General features: G+C 51.0%; 2 protein-coding genes across 2 annotated transcripts; one reads left to right on the forward strand and one right to left on the reverse strand.

Moving 5' to 3' along the window:
- Positions 1–1,662: 1,662 nt before the first annotated feature.
- LOC34621163 (heat shock 70 kDa protein 17) lies at positions 1,663–4,832 on the reverse strand. The gene is made up of 3 exons (XM_026334163.1): positions 4,446–4,832; positions 3,793–4,400; positions 1,663–3,580 (listed from the first exon to the last, which is right to left on the reverse strand). Exons 1-3 carry the CDS (start codon positions 4,830–4,832, stop codon positions 1,663–1,665), a joined length of 2,913 nt encoding a protein of 970 aa, XP_026189948.1.
- Positions 4,833–5,712: 880 nt separating this feature from the next.
- Positions 5,713–8,656, forward strand: LOC34621164 (probable cytosolic iron-sulfur protein assembly protein CIAO1 homolog). Its single transcript, XM_026334162.1, has 10 exons — positions 5,713–5,836; positions 6,194–6,225; positions 6,383–6,646; positions 6,816–7,008; positions 7,098–7,194; positions 7,391–7,506; positions 7,677–7,951; positions 8,068–8,136; positions 8,232–8,289; positions 8,583–8,656. Exons 1-10 carry the CDS (start codon positions 5,713–5,715, stop codon positions 8,654–8,656), a joined length of 1,302 nt encoding a protein of 433 aa, XP_026189947.1.
- The last annotated feature ends 2,931 nt before the right edge of the window (positions 8,657–11,587 follow it).

The raw sequence follows: 11,587 nt of genomic DNA on the forward strand, positions 1-11,587 counted from the left end.
GCTAATACCCGCAATGCATTTATCATTTGCACTGCTTTCGCTTTTTTGTCTGCCTGAGGAGTGGCACTAGGGCAGAACTCTTCCGCTGTGCCGCCCTTAGTTGGTATTAGGGGACAGGTAGGGAACAAGGAAGCGTGTGTCTCATAATGTAGGGTGAATATAGCGGGCGCCGGTACACGTAAACACTTTCAGTTACACTTGTTAGGTCTAGCTAACAATCAGGAGGCAATCGACTAATGCGTACATCTTTTTGTTTCTGTGTCGCCTTAGCTCGATACAGCGAAACCTAGTGTTGGATTAGTACAAGCGAAGTGCTACGTGGAACTACCTGTGAAGGCGTGGAATTTTTACTAGGTGCAGCACTGCACACATTAGTGGGCCTTACTCCGTCGTAGTGGAAGCCTTGGGGCCGACCACAGGGGAAGGATTGAGCGCTTTTGGAAGAACGTTCAGTGACTTTCGATGAAGTTTGCACTTAGTTCAGAGTAAGCTGTCTCTTTACGGAGACCTTAGATACGGTGTTCCAAAACAAAGCCAGTGAACAGAGCTCATTGAAGGAAACTTTACCCAGTGCAGCTTGGCCCACCACTGTACTGCAGCATCTGTTCTCATATTCCATTGACTGCAGCATAGGGCGACACCCATACCATGACTATTATAGCCTACTTAGTCCCCATTATTTTCTTTGTTCCACTCCTTAACGGAGACAAATGTAAGTATGCTATGTGTATTTCCATATGTTCCCATAGCGCCTGACATTGGTTTCTTCCACCGGTGATGTGGAGAAAGAATCTCTAAACTCGCAATGGGTTACGGAGAAACGGCTGTTCAGGAGTTATAAGTAACTAAGAAGTTACCATTTGTTGACATTAATCGGCTGCCACAACTAAATGGGGCGAAATAGCCTCTGTCCACCGCAATCAATTCATATTTGCGAAATCGCCCTTCTCCAAATTGCAGGTGCTGAGCGTGCCAAACTCTGATTCTTGTTACCTGCTGCCAGTGTATGGACCCCGCACTCCAGAAAACTTGTAGATGCTTACTCCCCCTTTGGTTGTACACGCTATTGGGAAACATCGAAACCCTTACAGTACACCTGCGCTGTAACTCCCGTTTTAAAACACCTCAAGTGTTTGTAGTGCGCGTACTTACGCCAACTACTTTTGTGCATCACGTAGACACTTTGGTAATGCACGTGACTTTGTATTCAATGCAATGACAACGAAAGTGTTTCCCCCCAACAGCAAGTCTTCCCGATTTTCAATGCCAGGTTTGGGGACCCTCGGGAGCATCACGGAATCCCGTGGGCTTCATCCCCCTTCTTCGTGCCCATCTGTACCTACAAGATCCAGAAATGAGGCAGGGAATGAGGTAGTGTGACTGGCATGCCCAGCCGCTATAGCCGCAAAGATAGTAGACCTAAAAAGCAAGGGTATCTTCGGCTCTTCGCTGCCTGCCGTTCCAAAGCCTTCAACCCTTAAAACTCACAATCCCCCGCTGTTTTCCACAGCCCTGTGCAGCTAGATGGTCTGCTGTCTGTCGGCACAAACAATCTGGTGGGAAACGGCACGAGCAACAAGAAAAGCTACAGTCACTTCTGTAATCCCTGCACTGTTCTACGATGCTGCAGCAACGGCAGCGCCCTGTGCTATCGTAAAGAATTTAAAGTTCGTCCTTTGGATGTTGTTGTGTCTCCTCGCCTGTGCCTGACGTCTCTGCCTTTTCTCCCTCGGTAGTCTTCGTCTCTTCAGCCTCTGGTTTGCGCTCTGCCGGCATCCCTTCCCCTTGTTCCTCCTTGGCGGGCGCTGGGGTCGTGGTAGTGGTTGTCGTTGGCTTAGGGATGGCTTCCAGCGCCTTTATCTTCTTTTGGAGATCTTTGAGCTTTAAAAGGACTTCTGCTTCTGTGAAGACTGGCGGCAGCAACAACGATTGGTCGGCCTGTTTCTGCTTCGCCTCTTCCCACCACTGCAAGAGCTCGTTGCGCAGTGTTCGAACACCTGAGATCTTGGCCTCCGGTATCCAGGGCCTGGTGGAAGCATACTGTTCAAGTCTTTGCTCCACATCCTGCAGCAATTTATCAGCTTTATTGATCAGGGCAGGACGCGCCTCTGCCTCCTTTGCCCGCATGTACACAGGATTTAATGTCTCCCTGAGGTCACTGAGCCGCTCTTGCACTGCCTTCAGACCATCTGCTGCTGCCTCGCCATAAATCCACTCTTCGACTTGCTTAATTTTTTCAAGCATATCCTGCTTGAAGATCTCATTTGTCACGCGATCTAACGACCCATCAAGTAACTGCCCCCTGGCCGAGTAGATATATGTCTCTAAGGCGTTAAGTCCCTCTATCAGTTGCTTTGCAGCCAAGTTGCGCGCCTCCTGCTGCAGCAACAACTCCTTCAGTTGTGCCTTCTCCTCAGCAGTTAGAGGGACAGGCGCTGTTTCCTCACTCTTGTAAGACAGAGGATAGCGGAATGTATGCACCACACGCTTTCCCTTATTGGTCGCATCGTTGCCACTGTTGGAGTCGCTCTTGGTGTTGGCTTTAGAAGCACATGCAGGGTCGTTGGGGTCCTCGCATTTCTTTTCTGCCTCAGTTGATTCTGCATGAGAATCTGATGCTGTCCCTTCTGCTTGCTCCGGCGTTGCAACGGGTGTTTCCTTTTGTGGCTCGGGGGTGTACGTAGTTCTCTCGAAGACAAGAGTGGCTTTTGTAAGCTCAATGACTCCTGCTGAGTCAATGGAGAACACCAGCTCTGCCTTGGGAGCTTCCTTATCGTCTTCTATCCGCTGCTGCTGCTCTTGTTCTTGCTGCTGCTGCTTCTCCTTGTCGATATCCTGCTGCCGCTGTTGGTGCGCTGCCAGCACACCAGTGATGCTATGGGTGCTGAGCAGCTTCTCGTCCTCGAGCAGCTGGACTACGAAGTCACTCCTAGTTCTCACCGAGACCCTCTTGCTGCCCGCTAGCCTCTTGAAAGGCGCAACTAGCACTTTCACCTTGCTGCCCCCATCCTGCTGCTGCGAGGTTTCATCTAGCTGCTGTGAGGCTTGATCTTGCTGCTGTTGGGCCTCATCTTCATCCTGTAAGCCGAGGAAGCGGAGAGAGTACGTATAGGGAGCTCCGTCTTGTAAGAGCAGCTTCCGAACTCGAAACGTTGCAGTACTATTTGCCGCAACAAAGGCAGCACCTGTTGCCATCGCCTCATCTCCATTGAGATGCGTCTTTGTTTTGCCTTTTCCTGCCCATTCGTTGATGTGCTTCAAAAAGCGGGGAACACGCAATCCACCTCCCAATAGCTCCACCTCCTCAATTTCCTCTAAAGTATGCTCTGCCGAGGCAAGGGCCCCCTCTGGAACTGCCTGCAGGTGGCGAAGCAGTTCACTCTGTTCTATTTGTGTCTCAAGAGAGTCTCGGGTCAGCTCCTCTTCCAGATTCTTGCCCTTGTACAAACGTTCCACCCTCACAAATGTCGTTTTGCTGGCACTCAACACCGTCTTGGTCGCGGCTGCCTGCTTCTCTAACTTTTTCAGTGCTCGTGATTCTCCCGAAAGCGGCATGCCCTTGTTTTTTCCCTCAAACATCCTGCACAGAAAAGTCGACCACCCAAACACGCATACGAAGTTTGAGGCCCAAAGGATACACAATGAGGCCTCGCTTGGAGAGCCAGCTTCAACACAACCCCCAAATGCAGCGATCCAAAATTGAACGGAAGACGACACCAACAACCGAACACGAAGGCTCATTCGAGTGCGAAGAAGACACTAGGCACTAACACTGTGCGCTGATTTCCTTACTGCCTGAGCATTTCAGCAACAAGCACATCGACAGCTCGCCCTCCTCCTCCTGCAGTGCTGCTGCAGCCCGCAAGAGTTACGAGAGGCACCGCCTCCTGCTTGCTGTTGGCGTTGGGAAAGACGGCCTGGAAGGAGAGCAGTGCTGCGTCAACAGAGCTGCTGCCCACGTTGAGGGTAAGCTTCGTTTCCGCCTTTGCTGCCGATCCCGCAGCCGCTGCTGCAACTGCTGCAGCTGTTGCTCTGTCATACGTGTCTAGGGCGTGCTGCACCCCAGCCGCGGCGCCATGGGAGACAAAACCTACAACTTTAAACCCCGCGATTTCCAGACTGTCTCTCAAAGCTGCCCGTTGCCTTTGAGTGTACCGGCAGGGTACGGAGACCACAGCCCCCAGCACTACTGCAGGCGGAAGGTGGGCAGCTGCAGCTGCTGTTTGTCTTATATAGGACAAAACTGCAGCAATGAGAGACTCAGGTGGCAGCAGCAAATCATCTCTGACCTTAAAAAGCAACCCTCCCTTCGTGGGGGATGCATACACTTCCCATGGATTGTAAGCGGCGGAGATGCCCCCAGGCCAGTACCCCTCTTTCGGAGTTACACGCTGCAATCCCTTGCTGCTGGTACAAATGCCATTGATACAGCTTGTTTCAAGTGCAGTATCAGAGGAGTCTCCCTCTTCAATAACAAGGTCTCCTACCTCCTGAGCAGAGAGCCCCAAGAAGAGCGATGGGCCCTGAAAAACTCGCTTAGGATTCTTGTGAGCCTCAGCTATCGCATCCTCTGAAAGTGCGCATGTGTCTTTCTCGACGAAGGAGATGGCATTTGGGAACTTCCTACTGCTGGTATTGCTCAGCACCAGATCTATACGCTTGCCAGGAGCTACTACTGCCGCCTTGATGAACTCAGATCCTACGTCGATACCCAACACCTGCGCGTCTGCTGTTTGTTGCTGCTGCAGCAGTGGCAACAGCAGCGCCACTACTAAGCCACAGAGGGACGGCAGCACCAAGCGCCGTCGAAAGAGACGCTGAGACACAAACATTTTCTAGCTGAAGGCCGTTGTGGCTGCTGCTTTGTGGGCGGATGCCGCTGCTGCCACACTGCAACAGCAAGTATCCGAGCAGCTGAATTTCAAGGGAAAAGGACGAAAGACGCAAACGCCGTTTAAAACCAAGCGAGACGCCTCAGCAGTGCAAGGAGCACAAATGAGATGTACAGCACCAGAAGATGTCAGAGACGTGAGTTTATGTTTGGGGGCCGAGGAGCCCAGACACCCCAGTATGAGAAAGTAAGTGCAGAGAAATGACACGTAATGTCTACAAATATACAGGAAGCCGTAAAAACCTCAAAGACAGCAGTCGCCGCCAGAAATGCCCATGGACTCTGGCTGCTGCGATGGCGCATGCAGGAGCATCTGAACTTCCAAGTGCCGCAGCTGCTCCTGCTGACCCCGCTTTTAATTGAAATTTTTACTTGTTTAGCCGACCTTTCGTTTATTTCGTGGCCATAAGGGGGACGCCTAGTCTACGGTAAAGGTTTTGTGTCGGCGGTATTTTGTACTCCTAGCCCTCTAACCAAACTCCAGAATCTGTGAGCCTAAAGCCATCGCCCTAGCTGCACCCGATTCTTTTGTCCCATTCGCCTTCTATGTTCTGAGTGCTAGTTCCATTTGGGATTCGGGAAAATCCCAAGCCCTTATTCTCGAACAGTGAGACAAGCGCTAGGCAGAGACCAGGAAACTATGCGGAGAAATGAGAACTCTGAAGTGACCCCCTACCCGGTCCGTCGTGTCATTTCATAGCCATGGGGTCCATATCCATAGCAGTGACAGCACCCTTAGCAGCCACACCTCCAGTTACAACAGCCTTACCCTCCATATTTCAGCGGCGGCGCAAGCGTCAGGGATACCAGTAGGAAGCCGAATGGAGGGGATGAAGCGCGTAGCCCACTTGGCTGCACACTCCGGCCCCGCGTGGCAATGCGACTTTAGCAGTCGAGGAATTGTCGCGTCATGTGGAGCAGACGGCCTCATACAACTCTGGGGAGGTAAGAAGCCGGGAACTCTCACCCGTGAACCGCACACTCCATAGGAGACGTTGGGCTTTGGAGTTGCCTCCACGGAAAAGTTTCCATGAAACGGTCCAAATAGGCCTGTAGCTTCCATGCGCACAGGACAGGGTTTCTGCCGTTTTGGCTTGTGCCTGCTGGTGTTAACTTCCTCAAGGGCGTGTTTCCTTTCGCCGGTTCTTTCTTGATCTGAACGCGTTTCTCCCGTGATTCCTGGCTTCTGCTGCGTTCTATCTACACAGTTTCTCTTTCTCTCTGTGTGGCTTCGACTCTTGCGTGGTCTCTGGCTTATCCCCTGACGCCCATTTTCTGCTTCCGTTCGCCTTGTGCGTGCAGCCCCTAATGGCTCCTCTTCTTGGAGTTGCCTGGTGAGTCGCCCGGTCTTTAGGCCTACGATCTAGAGCTGGTGCATGCAGCAGGTTTGACAGGACAAAACGCATACGACTCAGTGTTTTTGGCACTGCGCTATAATTCGAATCTCGAGCCTACAGCTTTCGAGTTGCGGCTTGACGGTTTTGCGTGTAGGGAACAGCCGGTCAGGATGCACACAGCCGCGCGATTCGTACGGTTGCATGGACACCCGATGGAGCCTTCCTAGCTGCGGGGTCCTTTGACTCTACAGCCACCGTCTGGCAGGTAAAACAGCGGCCGCAACGGCAACTCCAGCAGGAAGAAAGCTCGAAGGATAACCTAGTTGAGACAGAGGAGCACGATCGACGGCAAGATGCCCCTAAAAGCTCCAGAGTTCATATGGGCCTTCTTCAGACACTGGTCGGACACGAGCACGAGGTTCGTCCAGGGAGTGCAGCGCTTTGGGTGGAATCGGCCTTTAATTAAGAGATTCAGCCTTTCTCGGAGCTCCTGTGCTGTCGTGACCGCTTGCCCCATCAACCACTTTGAGGTGTACGTGCAGCCGCGGTTCGGCCCCGGGGCTGCGAGGTTCTTGGTTTGTGCGCAGGTGAAAGGAGTGGCGTGGAACTGCACAGGATCTTTCTTGGCAACTTGCAGCAGAGACAAAAGCATTTGGATATACAAGCGGTCTGGGCTAGAGGATTGGGGTGAACATGCAACTGACGGCCCCCGGAAGCAACACTCTACAGACGATGACGGGGAGTTCGTGGTTGCATCGGTTCTCACTGGCCACTCGCAAGGTGGGGACCCTTGGAATCTTCGTGTTGAACGTGTGAGGTGGAGGGTTGATGGATTACGGTTTAGGACGGTGGGCATTGGGTGTGTGCAGACGTCAAGGCCGTTCGGTGGCATCCCCGTAGGGACTGGCTAGCTTCAGCCTCATATGACGATACCATAGCCATTTGGGGTGTAGGAGGTGACGATTGGTAAGGCCGAAATCGCATACTTGAGAGTCCAAACCTGGAGACCCTTTGGGTTCTCTAGGAATTCGGTCGGTGCAAGTGGAGCTTCGAGTCTGGAACCCCTTTCCGATGTTGCCCCGAGCATTGTTTGCGCCGTGGACTTCTTGGTGCACTTTACGGTTTATTTGACTGCGCTCTGCTCTTGTTCGATGTGGCGTAGGATTATGCTGAAAACTCTACGCGGACACGCCTCGACTGTATGGTCCGTCGCGTTTGATAGCTTGGGCAGTCGCCTCTTATCCGCATCTGCCGATAGAACTGTTCGGCTCTGGACGTGTAAGCACGCTTCCGCCATCACCCCTAGGCGCTGAGCAGCGGCATAGCGGAGCATGCTTGCACTATCTTTGTGAATGTTGCCGTTTGAAGATTCCGGGGCCAAACTTTGTTCGCAGTGTCCGCGCATCGATTTGAGATCTGCGGTGGTTGGGTGTTATTACTCCCCTCAGGCCTCCCAGCCGACGTTCAGCCATCCCGGCGGTTGCCTACCTTGGCTCAGTGGTATGTGGCACCCTTCTTGCGTCCTTTGGAGGCAGCAGCAGCTGCAGTGGCATCTTCAGCAGAAACAGTTGAGGAAACTGCAAAAACGGCTAGCGATGAAGAGACAGACCTGCTAGCGCTGCAGCAGCCGGAAGCCTGGAGATGCTCAGCGGTTCTGCAGGGCCAGCACCGCGGTGTGGTGTACGCGGTGTCTGTACACCCCGAAAAGAACATTTTTGCTACCGTACGTTTCAGACCATACGCATAGATTTAGGGCACAGATCATGGAAGTCTTGTGTAAGGGGTCATCCGCTGGGAGTTCATGTAGCACACTGAGCTTATTGAGCGCGATTTTCTCAGGCCTGCGGGGACGGATGTATCCGTATCTACGCACTGTCGGAAGCAGGGGCTAGTCTTCTTCACTGCGAGGTAAGCGGCTACCACGGTATGAGCCTGGGGCCAATATCTGGCCCCTTTATTACCGGTTTCACAGGTAGAGCTGTAACTTTGTGGTGCCTTCGCAGGAGAAGGCACACCAGTCGGATGTCAACAGCATTGCTTGGAGCAAAGATGGTGGGGATGGTAAGCACATGGTGTGGTGGCACCTTCGTGTACCCCGAAAAGTCTCTCTGTGTCTTGAGGCCAAATTGTATGCATGGACTCTTCTTTTAAAGCATCGCGATACACTTCAATCTATACCGTAAAGGCGGACGCGCAGGTTCAACTGGATTTGTTTGAATTTCTGCCCATGCGTTCATTTAAGGCATGTACACTCCTTCGCGAGTACCCGCTAAAACGCAAGTTTTTCTGTAACGTGTATATATTTAGAGATAGAGTGAATGTGTATAGATGCAAATTGTGTTCTACTTTTGCAGAGCTGCTTTTGGCCTCTGTGGGAGATGACGGATTTCTGTCGATTTGGCTTCTAGATCTTCCAATTGAGGATTGAATTCAATACCCGAACCTTGGACATGGAAATTCCAACCTAGTTTATGGCATGCATGCTCGCTTCCCCCTACTGGGAAGCATCCGTGCATGTGTGCAGGTGTACATGGCGCCACATCGGCTTGTTTACATGGTCGACGTCCATGCATGATCCTTAGGTCCTTATGAAACCTTGGACATGGAAATTTCAACCTAGTTTATGGCATGCATGCTCGCTTCTCCCTACTGGGAAGCACCCGTGCATGTGTGCAGGTGTACATGGCGCCACATCGGCTTGTTTACATGGTCGACGTCCATGCATGATCCTTAGGTCCTTATGCATACATTTATATATGGTATACTCGCATATGGGCAGGCATGCGCCTATTTGTGAGCTCCCCACAATGCAGACACCTAGACCTCCAACTGCATGTAAAACCCACCACCGAGGCCGCACTCCAAAAGCTTATTTGCTTATTTTGTTTTCTTCGACATACTCCCTTTGCGCCTTCCTCTTTCAAACCCAATCAGGCGCGTTATCGCACTCTGACTTGCATATCAGGACGTTTGTACTGGAATGTTCAGAAGCAAAAGGCAGAACATGCATGTGTATAAGAGTAACAAGCGTGTACAGCAACTCCTCCCTATAGTTGCGTAGTATCTAATCATTTGTACTCATATTTAGCGGTGTATGCCTTTCAGTATTTACGAATGTGTACATCTGTACATACGGGTGTAACGAAATCGCATTTTATGAGAGTAACTGCACCTCTGTGCATACAGATGTCTACCGATGCATATACACATATACTTAAATATATCTACAGTTGCGGACGTGTGTAAAAAACTTTTTAAAATATGCATACGCATATCTGCCTCCCCTTTGTGTGCATCCGCAAACTAGTTCATGCAGTGGCATACTGCTAGACTCCACTGTATTCCCGCCTACGAATCACCCAAATCCGTACGCTACCACGAACGCAGTTTTGTTCGCCTTGTCTCATACGCATTAAGGTGCACGGTTGGTCCCTGTGCTCTTCGTACGCATAATTCTATACGTATATGTTGGCCGACCAGCAGCAGAGACAACGCAGCGAACACACTGCATTGGGCATGCGTGCTTCACAATTGCACTCCCTATGTACATCAACGCTCGCACTCGGCAGGCAGGCGAGGCGTATCCTCATTTGTTCAGGGTTGGAAATTTTGTGCACCCAGCTGGAGTTGCACGGTTTAGCATGTACACTTAGGGTAAGGGGCTCTGGGGAGCACTGGGTCTATTGCCCATATATTTGCATCTTTCCGCTGCAGTGACTTATACATGAGTTGTTATGCAATGAGGCACACTCAAATTATTAAGTGGTCGCATTTTTTCTCACTGCAGAAGCACGCAAGTGTGGACCGTGCCCTTACGGGGAGCGAGCATACTTCTCCATAGCAATACGCTTCCCGTTGTGTTGGTGATGCACTTAGGGCATGATTATGTACATCCACTTTATTTGTATCAATGTCTTCCGGCCCCCATGGACTTCCCTTTCACTCGAAGAAAGCCTTTGATAGCAACGCAGCAGCCTGCATCATCCAGGTTCGCAGGCGGCATATCGGCACCCTTCGCACTACGGTCGTTCAGTTGGGGTATTTATTTAAGAGGCAAAATTTAATTTAACAAAGCCATGACAGCGCGTTGCTGCTCGGTGTGACGCTTCATTTGACTTCTTCGGAGGTTCAAGCTTAGCTTCACACTCATTACACGTCTACTACAAAGCTAATAAGTGCTTTTAGAGAGTCCCCTCCTGCCTGTGTCCGGCATCCCACCATGAGGGCAGAGGGGCAGCTGCAGCGCGCGCGGCTGCACCCTGTAGGGACTCCAAACATTCACAGCTAGCAGTACACAGCATCTAGCGCACACGCAAACAGTGTCACGCCTTCTTGTATCGATCCAACAGTATCCTGCAAGAATCTGGGTCTACGAGCATAGAGACCTATTGGTCTATTCGTTACTAATTCCTATAAATAGGATAGCCATACTTAAAAGCTTTCAAGCATAGCTCAAGCAGCTATATTCTTCCCCTAGTCTTAAGCACACGCTTTCGTGCTCCTGAACCGTCCTAAAATGAAGTACGCAAAGGGCATTTGAAAAGTTCCGTCCCATCAACAGTTTCCAGGCAGGTAAAACGCGAAAATAGTGCGAATAAGAAAGCATCGTGTGCATCAACTGCTAAAGCAAAATCGAATTGAAAAACGACAGAATCACCAGCTAAAAAGGGACATTTGACAAAGTCAGCGAGACCCCGGCGGCACGATGGCTCGATGGCTTTGGACCGTTGACTCGTCATAAAAGAAAACAGACGAATAGCAACATATGCAGAGGCAATCCAGGTGCAGCTTAGTACAACAGTACTTCCGAACAGCATAGAGCAATCGCTGCATGCAAATACAGCCGCTACATTCAGCGTAGTCAAATTCAAAGTCTTAAAATAGAATAAAGAAGACTGTAGAGACAATACACATGAGGGTACCTGTGCACATAGCTGAGTCTAGAGAAGACCACAACAATAATAGCCAGGAACTGTTCAAGCAATACCCGTAGGCGACTTTCCGCTTACCAAGCGGATGCTCTACTAACTACGCTAAGGCTCGACGACGCCAATGCCCTCTTAGCTCGATCGGTAGAGCATACGCTCAGTGAGTGGAGCGTTGCCGATTTGAATCTTGCAGGGGGCTACCCTAGAGGAAGGTTGTAAGCTTAGGCACAGTATGCGCCGGAGAGTGGCAAGTACAAAGCACCACGAGGACGCTTGCCTATGGAGACTAGCCCTAAAAACCAAAAGAGCCGCAAATGGTCCCGCAGGCAAAGAATCGCACAACTGTTCCTCCATGAACCGCTGAGGTTGACGTCTTCCATCAGGTTTGCTTACAACCCCCTTTGTGCTTCCTCGGTAATCAGTAGTAGTAG

This window comes from Cyclospora cayetanensis, unplaced genomic scaffold, assembly GCF_002999335.1.
Source record: "Cyclospora cayetanensis isolate NF1_C8 unplaced genomic scaffold, CcayRef3 CcayRef3_contig_372, whole genome shotgun sequence".
Classification (NCBI taxonomy): Eukaryota; Apicomplexa; class Conoidasida; order Eucoccidiorida; family Eimeriidae; genus Cyclospora; species Cyclospora cayetanensis.

Bases quoted from the DNA above. Each gene is read 5' to 3' on its own strand.
- LOC34621163 (XM_026334163.1), bottom strand. From the start codon at position 4,832: ATGTTTGTGTCTCAGCGTCTCTTTCGACGGCGCTTGGTGCTGCCGTCC. The intron at 4,401-4,445 runs GCACTTGAAACA...ACCAGCAGCAAG, and splicing joins AGGGAGACTCCTCTGATACT to GGATTGCAGCGTGTAACTCC. The intron at 3,581-3,792 runs GTAAGGAAATCA...TTTTCTGTGCAG, and splicing joins GTTGCTGAAATGCTCAGGCA to GATGTTTGAGGGAAAAAACA.
- LOC34621164 (XM_026334162.1), top strand. From the start codon at position 5,713: ATGGAGGGGATGAAGCGCGTAGCCCACTTGGCTGCACACTCCGGCCCC. The intron at 6,647-6,815 runs GTTCGTCCAGGG...GTTTGTGCGCAG, and splicing joins TGGTCGGACACGAGCACGAG to GTGAAAGGAGTGGCGTGGAA. The intron at 7,507-7,676 runs GTAAGCACGCTT...TACTCCCCTCAG, and splicing joins AACTGTTCGGCTCTGGACGT to GCCTCCCAGCCGACGTTCAG.